The sequence below is a fragment of the Pseudophryne corroboree genome, chromosome 2 (assembly GCF_028390025.1).
Source record: "Pseudophryne corroboree isolate aPseCor3 chromosome 2, aPseCor3.hap2, whole genome shotgun sequence".
Lineage (NCBI taxonomy): Eukaryota > Metazoa > Chordata > Amphibia > Anura > Myobatrachidae > Pseudophryne > Pseudophryne corroboree.
In genome coordinates this window covers 482,176,627-482,198,023 of record NC_086445.1, presented here as the reverse complement: position 1 = coordinate 482,198,023, position 21,397 = coordinate 482,176,627, and the positions used below count along the sequence as shown (strand labels likewise).

The window sequence follows — 21,397 nt, the reverse complement described above, 5'->3', positions numbered from 1 at the left end:
CTCAGAAGATGTACAAGTTTCTGCAAAGGTCTTACTGGTGGAACACCATGAGGAAGGATGTACAAGATTGCGTTAATTCATGTCCCCAATGTACACAACATAAATCTCCTCGTCTGCCTCCTGCAGGGTTACTTCGTCCTCTGCCTATCCCTGTGAGACCCTGGACTCACATTTCCATGGACTTCATCACTGACTTGCCCTGTTCCAAGGGTTGCAACACCGTTTGGGTTATCGTTGACCGTTTTTCGAAGATGGCACACTTTGTGCCCTTGACTGGTCTTCCGACAGCACCGAAACTGGCTCTATTGTTTATCCGAGAACATTTTCGTTTGCATGGGTTGCCACAAGAGATTGTTTCTGACCGTGGAGTACAGTTCACCGCCAGGTTTTGGAAAGCCCTTTGTTCAACTCTACACATTAAACTTAAGTTTTCGTCGGCTTATCATCCCCAAACAAATGGACAAACGGAACGAGTCAATCAAGATCTAGAGACTTTTCTTCGGTTGTATCTCTCTCCTTCACAGGACAACTGGGTGGAGTTGTTGCCTTGGGCGGAGTTTGCCCATAACCATTTGTTTCATTCTTCCACTGGGGAATCACCATTTTTCGTCAACTACGGGTTCCATCCCCGTGTTCCGGAATTTCCAAGCCTTCCGATAATAGAGGTTCCTGCTGTAGCGTCCACTCTACGACACTTTGGACAAATTTGGAGAAAGGTTCATGCTAATCTTAAGCAGGTTTCTGTTCGGTACAAGTTCTTTGCAGATAAGAAACGGCAAGCCGCACCTCAATATAAAGTTGGGGACAGGGTATGGCTGTCCACACGGAATCTCCGGTTGAAGGTGCCCACCATGAAATTCGCTCCAAGGTTCATCGGTCCTTACCCTGTGCTACAAGTCTTAAATCCTGTGGTCTGTAAACTGGGTTTGCCTGCCCATCTTCGCATACCTAACGCCTTCCATGTTTCTCTACTCCGTCCCCTCATACTGAATCGATTCCACTCAGCACTCCCAAGGCCAACGTCCGTAGTGGCAGAAGCTGGAGCGGAGTTTGAAATCAAAGCTATTCTGGACTCTCGTTATCTTCATAAAAAATTACAGTACTTGGTGGACTGGAAGGGTTATGGACCTGAGGAGAGAAGTTGGATTGGGGCTACTGAAGTAACGGCTCCTCGTCTGATTCGGATCTTCCACTCCAGACATCCGACTAAGCCCGGGAAGTGTCCAGGGGCCACTCCTGGAGGAGGGGGTACTGTCACGAACCTCGGGCAGCGGCGACCGCGCTTGTCCCTGCGGGTGGCCTGGTCTGCCCGGCGCCTCTCTTCCCCTGTCAGTCTCCGGCTTCAGCGGCGGGTCGGCGCTGCTCTCCGGCGGCTTCCCGGAAGCAAGGGCGCCGCCATCACAAGCAAGGGCAAGGAGGCGGAGCAGGTCTGACGTCACCTGCCTGCTCCGCCAATCAGGCTAGGGCGGGGAATTTAAAATCAGATACCAGGCAGAGATCCGATGCCTGAGTATCTTCGTTTCTCCTGTGGAAGCTATGATCCAGAGCTCCCTCGTCCCTGCAAGCATCCTGTGCTTCCAAGCATCCTGTCCCTGCAAGCATCCTGTGCTTCCAAGCATCCTGTGCCTACAAGCAACCTGTGCTTCCAAGCATCCTGTGCCTACAAGCACCTCCGTGCCTCCAGTTACCTCCGTGTCTCCAAGCACCTCGTGCCTCCAAGCACCTCCGTGCCTCCAAGCACCTCCGTGCCTCCAAGCACCTCGTGCCTCCAAGCACCTCGTGCCTCCAAGCACCTCCGCGCCTCAAGCACCTCCGTGCCTCCAGTTACCTCCGTGCCTCCAGTTACCTCCGTGCCTCCAGTTACCTCCGTGCCTCCAAGCACCTCCGTGCCTCCAAGCACCTCGTGCCTCCAAGCACCCCGTGCCTCCAAACACCTCCGCGCCTCAAAGCACCTCCGTGCCTCCAGTTACCTCCGTGTCTCCAAGCACCTCGTGCCTCCAAGCACCTCGTCCCTCCAAACACCTCGGTGTCTCCAAACACCTCCGTGCCTCCAAGCACCTCCGTGCCTCCAAACACCTCCGTGCCTCCAAGGGTCTCCCAGCACTCCCTGTACTCCCAGTACCTCAGTGCCTTCAATACCACAGTGTCTCCAATATCTCAGTACCCCAGCCTTCATTATTTCTACAAGTCTTGTCTTACAGGAGACCTACAAGAATTCCTCTGGGCCTCCCGCCTGCCGTCTTAGTTCTGCATGAGGAAGACCTACATCCGGCCATCTCTACTACGACCCAGTGGCGGTTCCTCTTCCCGGTCATCGGAAGAAGCCCCGAGTCCACAACACTCCCAAACCAGGTCAGTGATAAGAACTTATTATCGTAACAAGTTTCTCTCCCCCTCAAACTGTATTCCTGTACCCCATTACAAATTTCTCCTTTCTCCTCCTGTAAGATGGACTTGCCCCAAGAGACTGTGATACGGATTTTCCTGTTGACCATGATGTTGACCAGAGCAGTCTGTTTCGGTGAGAGTACCAGTGAGGTCGAGAAAGGATCCAGAAAGGTTCTGATGACTGAGACGGAGGTGTAAATTTCCAATAGCAACACAACCACCAAGCAAAGGCGAGTACCGGAAACGATCTAGCAGCCATGTTATTTGTAAACATTGTGAAGGATTGTTAGCTGAAAAGAGAACTGTATCTGTAGGCTCTGTGACAATGTAGTTGAGGATGGGTGCATCAAGAAATGCCAATCCAGTTTTAATATCCACATGGACCGGCATCCATTGAGTGACTATCACTCCTTAGTGGGTAAAGTGTTAAATCAGACAGATTGTTGGGTATGCTCTCAAGTACCTCAAGGCCATAGTAAATCAGGCTTAGTACCATTCCCTTTAACGATAGGGGAGGTACTTGAGCTAAAGGGTGGGAGACCGGTGGACAGGAGGTTTAATATCTCCAACCCTCCTAGTTTGAAGCTCCACCAATATCATGTGGATAGATCCCTAGTATGTTTTAACATTACCAATCCCCGAAAGCCAGGAAATTGGGAAGTGTCATGGAGTAACCAAACCATGACCTTTTCATATAGAGCAGATAGAATGCCTACAGATACAGAGCTTATACGCCACATAGCCAGTAGAGAAAAATATTTCCGATATAGGTATACCCTAGGAAGTAGGATTACGAGAGTTGGAGAGGTATCACCAGGATACTGTGCACACATCGTACAAACTGATACGTGTACTAGACAGATGGGAGAATTAGGGTTAGGAGATTTCACATGGAAGATGTGTAATATGGTTATGTCCTACTCTGTCCCATATGTTCTCCCCGATGATGCATATTTCATATGCGGGAGGAAGGCGTATAAGTGGCTTGCCCCAAACTCTGAAGGATTGTGTTATATTGGAAAAGTACTGCCTGAAGTAATGACTGTATCACATGCCAAAATGAAAGATATACACCGTGGTGACCAAGCTCCTTATACTCACACCCAGTACGAGCACGTAGTTAAAAGGCAACTGACAGAAAGGACAGAGCATTTGGCCTCTGACATGATCCATGAATCCACCGGGATTCAATTCCTAATCGCGTTAGATATCACTCGCACCGCTAGAGGAGTGCTGAACTATAGGTATATCTCTGCGCTTGCAAATTTGTTAGACAATATCACAGAAATGTATGATGACACTTTTAGGTATACTGGAAGAGAGCTTCAAGCTTATAAAACAGAACTGGTTCAGCATAGAATGGTTCTTAATTATCTCACAGCAGTGACAGGTGGATATTGTGTCACACTGGCAACACAGTACGGCGTGAAATGCTGCACATATATTACGAATAGTACCGAGGATCCGGTCGAGGTCATAGACCAAAAGATGGATGACATTCTCCAATTAAAGTGGGAATTTCGCAGGAGACACAATCTCACCCTTGCTGCTGTGGGTAATGAGCTGACTGGTTGGGTGTCAGGGTTGAACCCGCGAAATTGGTTCTCTGGTTTAGGAGAATGGGCTCAAGGAGTCATAATGGATGTAGGGAAGTTTCTTCTATGTATCTTAGGTGTTGTCATATCGATTGGCTTGATATTTAGATGCGGTCAGGCTTTAATGAAGTGCAAACGTAGTACCAGGGTAATGAGTCTAAGGAGTGAGGAAATTGTAATTCCAATGGATTTGATTTATGACCCAACGGTAGAAACAATGATGTGATGAAAATGCGATTATACGGTCCGTTTCTTTCACCTGTTTTTCCGTTTTCTCCAAGGTAAAAAGACCCACTTGGACAAGGAATTTGATGATCCTGTATACAGACAACTGATGGATTAAAGAAGTTTTGACAACCTTATACACAGATATTTGATGAACTATGCCATAGACCCCCAGTTTCCCTAGAAATTTTAAATTTACGCTAGCCCAACACTTTTGTAAGTCTATGGACATTGACAAAGCTTTTTGCCCACACTTTTTGGCAAAAGCCCAAAGAAGACTGCATTCAACAGACACCAGACAAGACTTCAACTGACAAATGTTCATTAACCTGACATAGAATACCACTGCATTTACCATAATTGTTTCTTATCTTCATTTCTACAACCTTCAGGTAATGACACACATAGTCGATAGGGAATACAGGCACAGATATCAGCAATCACATATCCCCCCATTCATGTATCATCAACTAAAATGTGCTCCCCCATTTTGTTACAACTAAAATCCGAAAAGAGCTCGGTAAAGTTTGACAGCCCATCCACAGACCCTTAGATACGGGATAAGAAGGAATTCAAATGTATACTTCGCAATACCTCGAAGCTTGATTTACAACACGTACGGCACGATGATACATGACCCCCCAAACATGGATTCATACACACATGCTACTGCTATCTCACTAGGTCATACCCTTTTCACACCTTCTTCTCTCCTCCCTTACCCAACCATGGAAATGTATTTACACCTGACATATATTTTTCTCGTTTTGAAATGTTTTAGGAAGTGGCAGTTATTGTTGACTGCCAAAGGGTGGACTGTCAAAGTCAGAAAAATATCACGATGCACACTACCATATTTGCACCTCATACAGGTCCGCGCTGCGCATGCGTGCTCATACCCGCTGTCACGTGCACCCGCAGGCGCACGGTATGCGCATTTACGGTAGAGTTTCTGTGTGCCCAGCGTGCGACTCAATCGTTACATATTTTAACTATATAATGTATTTTGTAGATCATGGTCCCCTTGATAGATTCTAAAAGTTTAGTTAATGTAGCATGTTCATAAACAAAGAGATCCCTCTTTGTTTGATACGAAGGGTCAGACAAGGGTCATACAGTGGTGTTTAGTATCCATCGGAAGAGTATTTAATTAGCAATATTCCGGTGTTGGTTTGAAGCGGATTAATCGCTCGTGCGAATAGTTATGGACATAAGAAGTTTATGTACTTTTACTATTATTTGCACTCACTTATCCATGCGGCGGGAAACCTAGTTTCCCACCCACCTGAGCAGTTGGAAATAGTCACAGCCCACCTGTATGAATCAACCTATGACCTTTTGTTATAATGCGAAGACGAATTCCTGTGTCCAATGAACAATGAGATTGTAGGGACCATTGAATTGTATTGTGTGTGGGGCATAAATAGACAAGCCGATCTGATCCAGCTCACTCTCTTCAACGGTTCTCATCACTGATAATCGGGAGCTGGATATTCAGAAAGGCGCATGCGATCGTTCCCTTTGTGCGTAAGTTTTCTCCGCAATCATAGTGTCTTTATTGTTATTGTGAGCCATATCTCTCTCTCTCTCTCTCCTCCTCTTTCTCTCTCATTTTCCCTTAAACGTAATTGTATTGTATTGTATTTCCTGTGTAGTTATCTGGTTAGTTAGTCTATGTTATATTGTAGTGTATGACTTGTATTGCAGGGGTTCTCAAACTCGGTCCTCAGGACCCCACACAGGGCATGTTTTGCAGGTAACCCAGCAGGTGCACAGGTGTATTAATTACTCACTGACACATTGTCAAAGGTCCACAGGTGGAGCTAATTATTTCACTTGTGATTCTGTGAGGAGACCTGCAAAACATGCACCGTGTGGGGTCCTGAGGACCGAGTTTGAGAACCTATGTTGTATTGTATTATTCTTTTTCAAGTATAACATTCATATAAGGCGTTAGACCCTAAGCCCGGTATTTGTGTATTTCTTATAGTGTTAAGTATTCTCAGAGCGTCGGTGACGCTCGAACAGCTTTTAAGTTAATAAGGTTACACTGTGTTGCATCTACACTCTATCACTACACTAAGGTTTTCCTGTATAATACATTGTTCATGGTTTACATATAAAGGTTTAACATTGTGAGCGTCAGCGTCGCTGGTGATCTCCTCGTGGTCCTGAGCGTCCGCTACGCTATAGCGAACCATTACGTTAGTCGGCAGCCAATAGCGTGCCTGCCTGTGATCTCTTGGCCGTGAGCGAACGTGACGCTTGAGCGTCTCGACTACGGCTAAGCGATTGCTACGCAACGTGCGTACCCGTACGGTACTCCATACGTCAATAGCGTACAGTGTTCTTAGACCTCTTAAAGGGTTTTAAATAAGATAAATATTTGGCTTTATCACCCAACACCACGTTAAGATCCCAAAGTGCCACTGGTGGCACAAAAGGGCGCTGAATATGCAGCACTCCCTTAAGAAACGTCTGAACCTCAGGCAGTGAAGCCAGTTCTTTTTGAAAGAAAATGGATAGGGCCGAAATCTGGACCTGTATGGACCCTAATTTTAGGCCCATAGTCACTCCTGACTGTAGGAAGTTCAGGAATTGACCCAGCTGGAATTCTTCTGTAGGGCCTTCCTGGCCTCACACCAAGCACATATTTTCGCCATATACGGTGATAATGCTTTGCTGTCATGTCCTTCCTAGCCTTTATCAGCGTAGGAATAACTTCATCCGGAATGCCTTTTTCCGATAGGATCCGGCATTCAACCGCCATGCCGTCAAACGCAGCCGCGGTAAGTCTTGGAACAGACAGGGCCCTTGTTGCAACAGGTCCTGTCTGAGAGGCAGAGGCCATGGGTCCTCTGTGAGCATTTCTTGCAGTTCCGGGTACCAAGTCCTTCATGGCCAATACGGAACAATGAGTATTGTTCTCACTCCTCTTTTTCTTACAATTCTCAGCACCCTTGGTATGAGAGGAAGAGGAGGAAACACATAGACCGACTGGAACACCCACGGTGTTACTAGTGCGTCCACAGCTATCGCCTGAGGGTCCCTTGACCTGGCGCAATACAATTTTAGCTTTTTGTCGAGGCGGGACGCCATCATGTCCACCTGTGGCAGTTCCCGTCGATTTGCAATCTGCGTGAAAACTTCTTGGTGAAGTCCCCACTCTCCCGGGTGGAGGTCGTGCCTGCTGAGGAAGTCTGCTTCCCAGTTGTCCACTCCCGGAATTAACACTGCTGACAGTGTGCTTACGTGATTCTCCGCCCAGCGAAGAATTCTGGTGGCTTCTACCATCGCCACCCTGCTCTTTGCGCCGCCTTGGCGGTTTACATGAGCCACTGCGGTGATATTGTCTGACTGGATCAGAACCGGTTGGTTGCGAAGCAGGGTCTCCGCTTGACTTAGGGCGTTGTATATGGCCCTTAGTTCCAGGATATTGATGTGAAGGCAAGTCTCCTGCCTTGACCACAGCCCTTGGAAATTTCTTCCCTGTGTGACTGCCCCCCACCCTCGGAGGCTTGCATTCGTGGTCACCAGGACCCAGTCCTGAATGCCGAATCTGCGACCTTCAAGAAGGTGAGCACTCTGCAGTCACCACAGGAGAGACACCCTTGCTCTGGGGGATAGGGTGATTAAGAGATGCACTCGAAGATGTGATCCTGACCACTTGTCCAGTAAGTCCCATTGGAAGGTATGGAACCTGCTGAAGGGAATGGCCTCGTATGATGCCACCCTCCTTCCCAGGACTCGAGTGCAGTGATGCACTGACACCTGTTTTAGTTTTAATAGATTCCTGACTAGTGTCACGAGCTCCTGAGCTCTCTCTATCGGGAGATAAACCTTTTTCTGGTCTGTGTCTAGGATCATGCCTAGAAGAGGCAGATGAGCTGTTAGAACCAACTGCGACTTTGGAATATATAGAATCCAGCCGTGTTGCCGTTTCACTTCCGGAGAAAGCGATACGCTGTTCAGCAACTGCTCTCTTGATCTCGCTTTTATGAGGAGATCGTCCAAGTACGTGATAATAGTGACACCTTGCTTCCGCAGGAGCACCATCATTTCCGCCATTACCTTGGTGAATATTCTCAAGGCCGTGGAGAGACCAACCGGCCACGTCAGAAATTGGTAATGACAATTCTGTACCGCAATTCTGAGGTACGCCTGATTAGGTGGATAAATGGGGACACGAAGGTATGCATCCCTTCTGCCCCGAGACACCATAAAATCTCCCCCTTTTTTAGGCTTGCAATGACGGCTCTTAGCGATTTCATCTTGCACTTGAACCTTTCCAGGTATATGTTCAGGGATTTTAAATTCAATATGGGTCTGACCGAACCTTTCGGTTTCGGGACTACAACCTGGTGGAATAATAACCCCCTCCTTGTCGAAGGAAGGGAACCTTGACCACCACCTGTTGAAAATACAACTTGTGAATTGTAGTTAACCCTGTTACCCTCTCGCAGGGGGAAGCCGGCAGGGCCGTCAGTGAGGAGGCATCTTCTCCAAATCCAGCTTGTATCCCGGAGACACAACATCTATTGCCCAGGGATCTAATAGGGAGTGAACCCACTTGTGGCTGAACTTACGAAAGCGTGCCCCCACCGGGCCTAGCTCCGCCTGTGGAGCTCCAGCGACATGCAGTGGATTTTTTTCAGAGTTCGGGGAGGACTTCCCTGAGAACTAGCTGTTCCATTGCTTATTCTACAGGACACGTCAAGCAGAAATCGACATAGCTTTGACTCTAGGACCCAGTATACTCATGTCTCTTTGGGCATGTTTTATATATATATACCTATCTCTTAAGACAGCATCTTCAATATATATATATATATATATATATATATATATATACATATATACATATCTATATGCATACTAGGGTCTCAATCTCTGCTGATAAGGTACCTGTCCACGCTGCCACCGCGCTTTAAACCCATGCCGACACAATCGCCGGTCTGAGTATCGTACTAGAATGTGCACGCTATCTGCAGGATTCCTGAGAATAGCTAGTGCTACCTTCTGTGCAAACGTGACACCCTAGGGGAAGATTCCCATCACATCCTGGCCCTAGTGGGGAAAGGATACTGCCTGAGAATTTTCTTGTGGGAAGCTGCAGTCTCTTGTCAGGAGATTCCCGCTCTTTTTCCTCATGAGAGGAGGGAAATTTACCTCAGCTTTCTTCCCCTTAACATGTGTACCCTTGTGTCAGGGACAAATGAGTCATCAGTGATATGCAAATCATCTTTTATTACAATAATCATATATTGAATACCTTTCAGCCATTTTGGCTGTAACTTTGCATTATCGTAGTCGACACTGGAGTCAAACTCAGTGTCGATATCAGTGTTTATTATTTTTGATAGTGAGCATTGTGAGACTCTGAAGGTCTCTGTGACATAGGGACAGACATGGGTAGATATCCTGTCTGTTCTCTAATCTTTTGTGCAATAAATTCACCTCAGCACTTACACATATCCAAACAGGTGTCGGCGTTGTCTACGGAGACACCCTCTCACACACATATTTGCCCTATCTCCTCCTTAGGTGAGCCTTTTACCTCAGACATGTCGACACACACATACCGACACACCACACACACAGGGGATGCTCTATTTGAAGACAGTTCCCCCACAAGGCCCTTTGGAGAGACAGAGAGAGAGTATGCCAGCACACATCCCAGCGCTATATGACCCAGGAATCACACAGTAACTTAGTATTAACCCAGTAGCTGCTGTATATATTGTTTTTGCACCAAATTTATATGCCCCCCCTCTCTTTTTACCCTCTTCTATTGCAGGGGAGAGCCTAGGGAGCTTCTCTCAGCGGATCTGTGGAGAGAAAATGGCGCTGGTGAGTGCTGAGGAAGAAGGCCCCGCCCCCTCAGCAGCGGGCTTCTGTCCCGTTTCTGTGTAAAAATAATGGCGGGGGCTCGTACATATATACAGCGCCTGACTGTATATATGTATAATTTTGCCAAAAGGTATCTTAATTGCTGCCCAGGGCGCCCCCCCCCCCCTGCACCCACAGTGACCGGAGTGTGCGGTGTGCTGTGGGAGCAATGGCGCACAGCTGCAGTGCTGTGCACTACCTTAAGTGAAGACAGGAGTCTTCTGCCGCCAATTTCGATGTCTTCTTGCTTCTGCTGCTTCTGTACTTCTGGCTCTGCGAGGGGGACGGCGGCGCGGCTCCGGGAACGGACGATCAAGGTTAGGTACCTGTGTTCGATCCCTCTGGAGCTAATGGTGTCCAGTAGTCTAAGAAGCGCAACTTAGCTGCAGTGAGTAGGTTTGCTTCTCTCCCCTCAGTCCCACGTAGCAGAGAGTCTGTTGCCAGCAGAAGCTCTCTGAAAATAAAAAACCTAACAAAATACTTTCTTTTCTAGCAAGCTCAGGAGAGCCCACTAGGAGCACCCAGCTCTGGCCGGGCACAGATTCTAACTGAGGTCTGGAGGAGGGGCATAGAGGGAGGAGCCAGTGCACACCAGATAGTACTAAATCTTTCTTTAGAGTGCCCAGTCTCTATTCCCCATGGTTCTTACGGAGTCCCCAGCATCCACTAGAACGTTAGAGAAATGATGTTGAGGTACAATACTATCTTAAAAGAATATGTATACATACATTTGTAACACCAGTGGGTGGGCAACATGATATTTTAAATAGAAGCTCACAACAAATGGCTGTTGGTACCACAGACTGAATATAACATTTTAGAGAAGGACCAGATCATTAAGTTCCCTACACAACTACTGTATAACGGCACCCTTTGGTATTAGTTTGTCTAAGTATGCAATCCTAGACTAACTTGTTACACAGAATGTGAGTGCACTGTGAACATCAGAAAACTTGGAATAGAACCAAAGAAGGATTATACCCAAATACCTGTTACCCACCATTAGGTTTAGACACCAGCCGGAGAGGTTGAAAATAGGCTGCGGGGGGCAGGGCGAAGGGTTAGGCTGCGGGAAGGGTAGGTTAGGCATCACCAGGGAGGGTTAGGCAGCAGGGGGAGGGGGGTTAGTTATAGGCTGCACGGAGGGATGGTTAGGGGGGTAGGAGGTTTGGTTAGCATACCTACTTAGTTGGTGTCAGGATCCTGCACACAGGGATACCACTGTCAGTATTCTGACCGCCAGGATCCCGATATCAACCTATCTGTTGATATCGTGGATTGCAGAGCTGAATAAAGTCCCTGGTAGCTGTATAGTAGGTGAGCCTATTAATTATAGCACCATTGCATATTACATAATATCCGCATAACCATATTATGAATTAACATTTTTTAAATACATAATTTTGTATTCACAACCAAATATTTTGGTCAACTTTTCATGACATTTCTGTATGTTTAAATGGAATTCAACCCCAGGATACACCTTGCAAATGGAATGGAATTACCTATTTATTATGGCCCTCATTCCGAGTTGATCGCTCGGTATTTTTCATCGCATCGCAGTGAAATTCCGCTTAGTACGCATGCGCAATATTCGCACTGCGACTGCGCCAAGTAATTTTACAATGGAGATAGTATTTTTACTCACGGCTTTTTCATCGCTCCGGCGATCGTAATGTGATTGACAGGAAATGGGTGTTACTGGGCGGAAACAGGCCGTTTTATGGGCGTGCGGGAAAAAACGCTACCGTTTCCGGAAAAAACGCAGGAGTGGCCGGGGAAACGGGGGAGTGTCTGGGCGAACGCTGGGTGTGTTTGTGACGTCAAACCAGGAACGACAAGCACTGAACTGATCGCACAGGCAGAGTAAGTCTGAAGCTACTCTGAAACTGCTAAGTAGTTAGTAATCGCAATATTGCGAATACATCGGTCGCAATTTTAAGAAGCTAAGATTCACTCCCAGTAGGCGGCGGCTTAGCGTGTGTAACTCTGCTAAAATCGCCTTGCGAGCGATCAACTCGGAATGAGGGCCAATATTTTAACAGGTACCTGAAAAAAAAACACATTTGGGAGAAGTCTGTATACTATGCCTGTGATATGAAGAAAGACAACACACAGATTTTTTTTCGGTAGTTTCAGCTTGGTTAGATACAACCTAATATAAAGCATATGTAACCTACAGTTTAAGATACAGTAGGTATTATTATAATTCATAAAGCTCCAATTTTAATCCGGTGCTGGGTCATTCAACACGTATAGTGGCTTTATTTTGGGTTTATTGTGTTTAAGTAAAATAATTTTTAAGATAAAATTATCCTAAGGGGTAACACATATGTCAGAGGTACATGGGTAGTTTCAGAAACTGTACTGAATTTTTGCTGAAAGCATTTTGCAACTATTTTGACAATTCCAACAGTAACAACTGTTCTCTAAATCACAATAGTCTGATGACACATTTAGCCAATCTGGTGTAAGGTCTTCACTGTCGAGCCGCTGCACATGGGTTTAATTAGGTTTATGATGTGCGGATTGCTTTTATCCATTGCCTATCAAAATTTTAATGATGACTCCAGCTAATAGCACAAACACAGCTAGGCACAGTGCCAGCCCACGCCGCAGAATAAGCTGCTTTGCAGAGAGGACTTCACCCACTATGTTGGAAAGTTCTGATGATTCATCTTCTAACACCAGATGTTCTGAATGATTCTCATGATAGACAGCATCGGGCAGGATAACTGCACCTGTAATGTCTTGGGCCACAACTGGATACAGACTCTTAAAGGACTGTACATCCCCTGAAATACAGAAAAAGAGGCATTTGCATTAAAATTTGCTGGGTCTTTTAAAATAAGCATGGGCACAGTCCTTGATAAAGATGTAGGCACACCGACACAGCTGTTGGACACACAAGCATGAGCAGTACACCCTGAACTATTACTTTGGAGGGGCCTATATTTATACCCATTCTATTAAATGAACAACTTCTCCCCCAACAACCACTGCTGGGAGGGACCCCTTGATAATACATTATAATGCCTCTAGACGTGGCCAAAAAGTATTGCTGCCACATAGGGAGCCCATAAATAACAGCATTTCCTGTCTTCTGGAAAGCATACAAACGGGCTCCCTATGCGGCAACAATTCTTTTTGGCCCTATTACTGTGTTCATGTCATACCTTATTCCATTACAGTTATCGCAAAAATGCGCTATTACGCATATTTTACGCGTTATAGGCAGTGGGGGACTCAGTTTTGAAAAATGAGGGGGTCCTGCGGGACGCCCTGTGACTCCCCTACCATTCACTGCGGGCAGCATCACCTGTCTCTTCAACCAATCATAGCCAGCATAACCAATCACTGCTGGCAGCGTTTCCTGTCATCCAATTGCCGCCACAGCCTCCGTACTAACTTCTCTTCCCGCTCTGCAGTTTGAATCCTCCTCCTTCGGCTCCAGGTGACAGGAATCGGATCCTGGGGCTGAGGCTCAGGCATTTAGCAGAGCTCTCTGTGCCGGCTGCAGGATGGATTCCAGGGTTGAATTTAAAGGTGAGGACACGCTGCACTGCACGGCAATGGACTGAGCGCCCGGTGGGCGCTGTCAGTGTGTGATCCGTCCTCCTCCCTGTCCTCACCCGTCTGAGCGCTGCAGCGGGATCCAGTGCCGACGCTGCAAGTGAAGGAGGAGAAGCGCTGACCACACAGCCTGGCAGACGGGACAGTGAGCGGGGCAGCGGCTACTCTGCAGCTCTGTCCACTCCTTGTCGCCTGGCTTGTTACATAGGGAGGGAGGGTGATGCGGTGCCGGTAAGATGCGGCTGCTGGGGGGGCAATACTACAGGCCAGTGCCGTAACTAGGCATTTTAGCGCTGTGTGTAAGAAAAGACATTGGCACCCCCTCCGTGTAAGATAGGGGCAGTGCGCGGCGTAGGCGCGCAAAAAATATATAGGGGCGTGGCTTTATGGGGAAGGGGCGTGTCCACAAAATAATAGCAATTCATACTACGGTGCACAGTAGTCTCCATTATTAAAATTACGCTGTACAGTAGCGCCACTACACCAGGTAGAGACCCTTTTATACATTACAGCAGACAGCATCCCCCTTTTTACACATTACGGCAGACAGCGTCCCCCTTTTTACACATTACGGCAGATGGTGTCCCCCTTATACACATTGCGGCAGCCAGCATCCCCCTTTTTACACATTGCGGCAGCCAGTCCTCCTTTTTACACATTGCAGCAGCCAGTCCCCCTTTTTACACATTGCGGCAGCCAGTCCCCTTTTTACACATTGCGGCAGCTAGGCCCCCTTTTTACATATTCCGGCAGATGGTGTATCCCTTTTTACACATTGCGGCAGCCGGTCCTCCTTTTTACACATTACGGCAGCCAGTCCCCCTTTTTACACATTGCGGCAGCCAGTCCCCCTTTTTACACATTGCGGCAGCCAGTCCCCCTTTTTACACATTGAGCCAGCCAGTCCCCCTTTTTACACATTGCGGCAGCCTGGCCCCTTTTTACACATTATGGCAGACGGTGTCCGAGAGAGAGAGAGAGAGATACTTACCATCTCCCCGCTGACAGGCTCCTCGTGCAGCTTCCTCGGTGCAGGCAGGTGAGGAAGCAGGAGGAGGGAGGGGGACTGGAGCCGCAGCAGCGCTATGTAATTGGTAGTAAGCGCCGCTGCAGCAGTCCCCTCTTCTTCCGTATTGGCTGCCTGGCGCTGCTGTGGATGCTGGGATGGAGGAACCACATCCCAGCATCCACAGCAGCGCCAGGCAGCCAATACGGAAGGAGAGGGGGCTGCTTCAGCGGCGCTTACTACCAATGAAATAGCGCTGCTGCGGCTCCAGTCCCCTCCCTCCTCCTCCTTCTCACCTGCCCGGCGCTGCTCTCTTCTCCCTCCACAGCGTGGCGGCACACATGCCGCTGACCTTGCACCCTCAGGGCAACTGCGCTGTGTGCCAAGCCCTCTTGGTACACACGTAGTTACGGCCCTGCTACAGGCTGTAATAAGCTAATATCGATATGGTGCTGTGAGAATTTGCCAAAGGCAGGACCTAGAATGGCAGGACACCCACTCCACTGACACCTGCAATGACTCTGGGAACCCCCTTCCCGCACATTCACTGTGGACACCACCCTCCCTCGCTGACACCCGCGATCGCTGTGTCCGGGGGGGTCTGAGGTGGTGGCTGCAATGTGTCTAAGTGCTCTACTGTACCTGGTGTAATGTGTATAACGTACTCTACCTGGTGCAATTTGTATAATGTGCTCTACCTAGTGCAAAGTATATGATGTGTGCTACCTGGTGCAAAGTGTATAATGTGCTCTACCTGGTGCAATGTGTATAACATGCTCTAGCTGGTGCAATGTGTATAATGTGCTGTACCCAGTGCAAAGTGTATAACGTGCTCTACCCGGTGCAATGTGTATAACGTGCTCTACCTGGTTCAAAGTGTATAATGTGCTCTACCTTGTGTAAAGTATATAATGTGCTCTACCTGGTGCAAAGTGTATAATCTGCTCTACCTGGTGCAATGTGTATAAAGTGCTCTACCTGGTGCACTGTGTATAACGTGCTGTACCCCGTGCAAAATGTATAACGTGCTCTACCCGGTGCAAAGTGTATAACGTGCTCTACCCGGTGCAAAGTGTATAACGTGCTCTACCTGGTGCAAAGTGTGTAACGTGCTCTACCTGGTGCAATGTGTATAACGTGCTCTACCTGGTGCAATGTGTATAACGTGCTCTACCTGGTGCAAAGTGTATAATGTGCTCTACCTGGTGCAAAGTGTATAACGTGCTCTACCTGGTGCAAAGTGTATAACGTGCTCTACCTGGTGCAAAGTGTATAATGTGCTCTACCTGGTGCAAAGTGTATAACGTGCTCTACCTGGTGCAAAGTGTATAATGTGCTCTACCTGGTGCAAAGTGTACAACATGCTCTACCTGGTGCAATGTCTATAAGTGGCACTACTGTGTGGTGTAATGTGAATTGGCACTATTATGTGGCCATGCCCCTAAATTTTTACTGCGCACCTTGGGAGTGTAGAGTAGGATCTTGATTCGAGGCACCAACAGGCTAAAAGCTTTGACTGTTCCCAGAATGCAGAGCGCCGCCTCCTCTATAACCCCGCCTCCGTGCACAGGAGCTCAGTTTTTGTTAACCAGTCCAATGTAGTAGCAGGCAAAAGAGATGACAACTGTTAGTAGCCACATACACCACACTCTCACGACAGGAGAAAGTGTCAGCGGTTAATGCCATACCAACCCAAAGAAGCTAAGTGCATCAAGGTGGGCGCCCTGTGGAGCCCAGTGTACCTCGCAGAAAGAGATTTAGCAACGGTAAGTTCTTATTATAAATCTCGTTTTCTGCTGCGGGGTACACTGGGCTCCGCAGGGAATGACATTGGGGATGTCCTAAAGCAGTTCCTTATGGGAGGGGACGCACTGTAGCGGGCACCCGGCGTCCAAAGGAAGCATCCTGGGAGGCGGAAGTATCAAAGGCATAGAACCTTATGAACGTGTTCACTGAGGACCACATAGCCGCCTTGCACAATTGTTCAAGGGTCACACCACAGCGGGCCACCCAAGAAGGTCCAACCGGCCGAGTAGAATGGGCCTTAATGGTAGCAGGAGCTGGAAGGTCAGCCTGTACATAAGCATGTGCAATCACTATTTGAATCCATCTGGCCAGGGTTTGCTTGTGAGCAGGCCAGCCACATTTGTGAAAACCAAACAGAACAAAGAGAGAATCCGACTTCCTGATGGAGGCAGTTCTCTTCACATAGATACGGAGAGCCCGTACCACATCCAAAGGCCGTTCTTTTGAAGACAATTCAGGAGAGGCAAAGGCCGGAACCACAATCTCCTGATTAAGGTGGAAAGAAGACACCACCTTAGGTAAATACCCGGGACGTGGGACGTGTTCTAAGAACCGCCCGATCACGGTGAAAAATCAGATATGGTGACCTACAAGACAAGGCACCCAAATCCGACACCCGTCTAGCAGAGGCAATAGCCAGAAGAAACAATACCTTAAGAGAAAGCCACTTAAGGTCTGCAGATTCAAGAGGCTCAAACGGAGACCCTTGCAATGCCTCCAAAACCACCGACAAGTCCCAAGGGGCCACAGGCGGGACATAGGGAGGTTGAATCCGTAACACACCCTGAGTGAACGTATGTACAACAGGTAACGTCGCAATTTTTCTCTGGAACCAAACCGACAAGGCAGAAATATGAACCTTGATGGAGGCCAGACGAAGGCTCTGTTGTAGAAAGGCCAAAAGTTTGGCCATACTAAACTTGTAAGCGTCATAATTGTTAGATGCCCACCAAACAAAGTAAGAATTCCAGACCCTATGGTAAATCTGAGCAGAAGCCGGTTTCCAGGCCTTCAACATGGTTTGAATGACCGGCTCAGAAAATCCCTTGGCCCTCAAGATGGAAGCTTCAAGAGCCATGCCGTCAAAGCCAACCGGGCTAAATCCTGATATACACAGGGGCCCTGAACAAGGAGATCTGGGCGCTGTGGAAGTAGAAGAGGACGCTCTATCGAGAGACCCTGAAGGTCTGAGAACCAATGCCGTCTGGGCCACACGGGAGCGATCAGAAGCAGGAGTCCTCCTTCTTGTTTGAACGTCCTTATTACTCTGGGCAGGAGTGACACCGGAGGGAACACGTATGGCAGCTGAAAGTTCCATGGAATTGCCAGTGTGTCCACGAACGCTGTTGGAGGATCCCTTTTGATTGTGTCGAGACGCCATCAGGTCCACATCTGGAAGGCCCCAACTGTCCACGAGGAGTTGAAACACTTCTGGATACAGGCTCCTCTCTCCGGCGTGTACGTCCTGATGACTGATAAAGTCTGCTTCCTAGTTTAGGACCGCCGGAATGAATACTGCCGATATGGCTGGCAGATGGCGTTCCGCCTACTGAAGTATCCATGATACTTCCCTCATTGCCATGTGGCTTCGAGTGCTGCCTTGATGATTGATGTATGCCACCGTGGTGGCGTTGTCCGACTGTACTTGAACAGGTCTGTTCTGTATTAAATGCTGGGCCAAGTTCAACGAGTTGAACACCGCCCTGCAATTCCAGAATGTTTATCGTGAGGAAAGACTCCTCCTTGGTCCACCTACCCTGAAGGGAGTGTTGCTCCAACACCCTACCCAACCTCTCAGACTGGCGTCCGTCAACAGAAGGGCCCAGTTGGAGTTCCAGAAGGGACGACCTCTGCTCAATCGTTGGTCCTGAAGCCACCAACTCAGTGACAGACGGACCTCTGGAGACAAGGAGATCATTTGAGACCTGATCCCATGAGGCAGGCCGTCCCACTTGGCAAGAATCAGCTTCTGCAGAGGGCGGGAATGGAATTGAGCGTACTCCACCGTGTCGACACCATGAGACCTAGCACTTGCATTGCCGAATGCATCAACACTTCTGGACGAGATAGGAAGCATTGAATCCTGTCCTGAAGCTTCAGGACTTTCTCCTGAGACAAGAACAACCTCTAGTTGTGAGTGTCTAACAATGCCACCAGGTGCACCATGCTCTGAGCAGGGACCAGGGAAGATTTCATCCAGTTGATGAGCCACCCGTGGGCTTGCAGAAACTGGATAATCCAGATGGCGTAGGAGAATTTCTGGGGAATTTGCCAGGATCAACAAGTTGTCCAAGTACGGTAGGATCCTGACCCTTTGACGGCAGAGTACAGCCGTCATGACCGCCATGACCTTGGTGAAGACTCGCGGAGCCATGGTCAAACCAAAAGGTAACGCCCGAAATTGGTAATGGAGGTTGCCAACCACAAACCTCAGGTACTGCTGATGCGACACTGCAATAGGAATATGCAGGTAAGCATCCTGTATGTCCAGTGAGACCATATAGTCCCCGGGCTCCAAGTCCAGAACAATAGAGCGAAGAGTTTCCATACGAAACTTGGATACCTTCACAAATTTGTTTAGGTTTAGAATAGCCCGGGAAGACCCATTTGGTTTCGGGACTAGGAACAGCGGTGAATAGTACCCCTTGCCTGGGTAAACCCTTGAAGTCAGCCCCCCACTCTGGGATCCCCCAGAGGGAGGCCCGCCCCGTCATGCAGCAGGCTTGTCAGTTTTGTAAGCAGGCCGATGGGCAGCCCTGGCCCGTTTGGGTTTGGGCTTGGAAGTGCAAACCTGTTTTGGGTACGCCTGACCTTTTGTTTTCCCTGAAGGACTAAAGTAGTGAAAGTAAGTATTCTAAGCCTTCGGCACCGAAGGAGCAGTACTAGGTAGACATGCTGTTTTAGCAGACTTAAGTCAGCCACTATCTTGTTGAGGTCTTCTCCGAAAAGAATTTCTCCTTTGAAGGGGAGTACCTCCAGGGTTTTCTTAGAGTCCATGTCTACAGACCAGGACCGTAACCAGAAAATTAGGCGAGCCAAAATGGACATAGTAGAAGCCTTGGCCGCCAGAATACCGGCATCAAAAGCTGCCTCTTTAATGTAATGAGACGCTGTATCAATATACGTCAGGTATTGTCTAGCATGATCAGAAGCATTGGAAGGCAACTCCGCCTCCAGCTCCTGAGCCCACGCTGCACAGTTTCTGCAGCCCATGTCGATGCAATGGTGGGCCTATGCACCGCACCGTTTAGGGTGTACATTACCTTCAAACAATCCTCCACACGCTTGTCCGACGGCTCTCTCAAGGACGTGACGGTAGTTACAGGCAGAGCTGAGGATATTACCAGCCGCGCCACTTGCGAATCCACTGGCGGGGGTGTTTCCCAATTTTTACTAAGCTCCACAGCGAGGGGGTAGCGAACCAGCATCTTCTTGTGAGATGTGAACTTCTTTCCTGGATTTTCCCAGGACTCCTGACGTATGTCAACTAAATGTTCAGAGTGAGGTAAAACTTGTTTAACCACCTTCTGACGTTTAAACCTGGCCGGTTTCTTAGGGGCAGCGTCAGGCTCCGGTTCATCATCAACCTGAAGAATGAGCCTGATAGCCTCTAACAAGTCAGGAACATCCACCTGCGAAAAAACTTTCCCATCAGAAGCATCAGGATCAGAATCTGTGGGGTCCGTATAAACACTATCCTCATCAGACGAGGTGTCTGGAACGCTGGTGGATTGTGAGGAAGTAATTGCCCGCTTAGAGGACCCCTTGGTCTTAGGCGGGCGAGGGTTAGACTTTTGAGCAGTGAGTGATTGGTTCAATTGCTGTTACTGATTGGACAGTTGATCTGCCCATGGCGGGTTAACCGCGGGGACCATAAGCGGTTGTACCGGCACAGGAGGTCCCATAGGGGGCGTTAGTCTAGTTACCAGCTTATTCAATAGCGTGGAGAAGGTAGCCCAAGGTGGGTCATTTTGCACCCCCGTTGCTACAGTCCCACTGGGGGGTAAGGAACCCCCAGAACCTGAACCCTCAGCTGCTATGTTATCCTCAAATGTATCTGCAGCATCAACACCACGCAATGTGGGATCAGCCCCAGCTCCGTTGCCCTTTGTAGCTGACATAATCAAAAGCTCAATGTAAGGCAACACAGTACAATATCAGCAGCACAATACCTGACAAGAACCCCCTGTGTAGTGTATCAGCACAAACAGGGAATTCAAGAGGTATATGGTGACTAAAAATCACAGAGAAAAATAGACTCTGAGTCCTGTATATCCTGTGAACTGCCTATATTATGATAAACCTGACACACTTAGCCCCCTCAGGTTATAGAATATAGGGATAGCAATCTGAGTGAGAGACAAGAAATGGAGGTCACACAGCAGCTATATGCACACACATAGAGTCACAGTTTGTATAATGCAGAAATTATGACATGCAATAAAACTGCACTGGACTAGCAATACAGAGTAGTACTATGTATAGCTATACACTTAATAGATATAACACTGCACAGTAAAAGACTGGATGTATAGCACAGGGTACTCGTACTAAACAACCCTGACTAAATACACTTTTTCTTAACTAACACTGGGAGTCATTCCGAGTTGATCGTAGCTGTGCTAAATTTAGCACAGCTAAGATCGTAAACTCAGACATGCGGGGGTCGCCCAGCACAGGGCTAGCCCGCCCCGCATGTCTGTGCCGGCCCCCCCGCACAAATACAAAAGCATCACACAGCGGCGATGCCTTTGTATTTGCGGAGTAACTCCCGGCCAGCGCAGCTCCTGCGGCTGGCTGGGAGTTACTCGTCGCTCCCGCTGGCCGCAGCAGCTACGTGACACGTCACGCAGCCGCCGCGGCCCGCCCCCCCATCGGTCTGGCCACGCCTGCGTTGGCCGGACAGCTCCGCCTA

General features: G+C 48.4%; 1 protein-coding gene across 7 annotated transcripts in view; it reads right to left on the bottom strand.

Moving 5' to 3' along the window:
• Positions 1-12,321: 12,321 nt before the first annotated feature.
• The window catches only part of LOC135029617 (multidrug and toxin extrusion protein 2-like), a 486,356-nt gene continuing 477,280 nt past the window's right edge, over positions 12,322-21,397 (bottom strand). For 6 of the 7 annotated variants that reach the window (XM_063953866.1, XM_063953871.1, XM_063953870.1 and 3 more), the window contains one exon: positions 12,322-12,892. In XM_063953866.1, coding sequence (XP_063809936.1) covers positions 12,633-12,892 — 260 coding nt within the window. In that variant the 3' untranslated portion in view covers positions 12,322-12,632. The remainder of the gene's footprint in view (positions 12,893-21,397) is intronic. The other variant, XR_010225784.1, reaches the window with a different exon arrangement.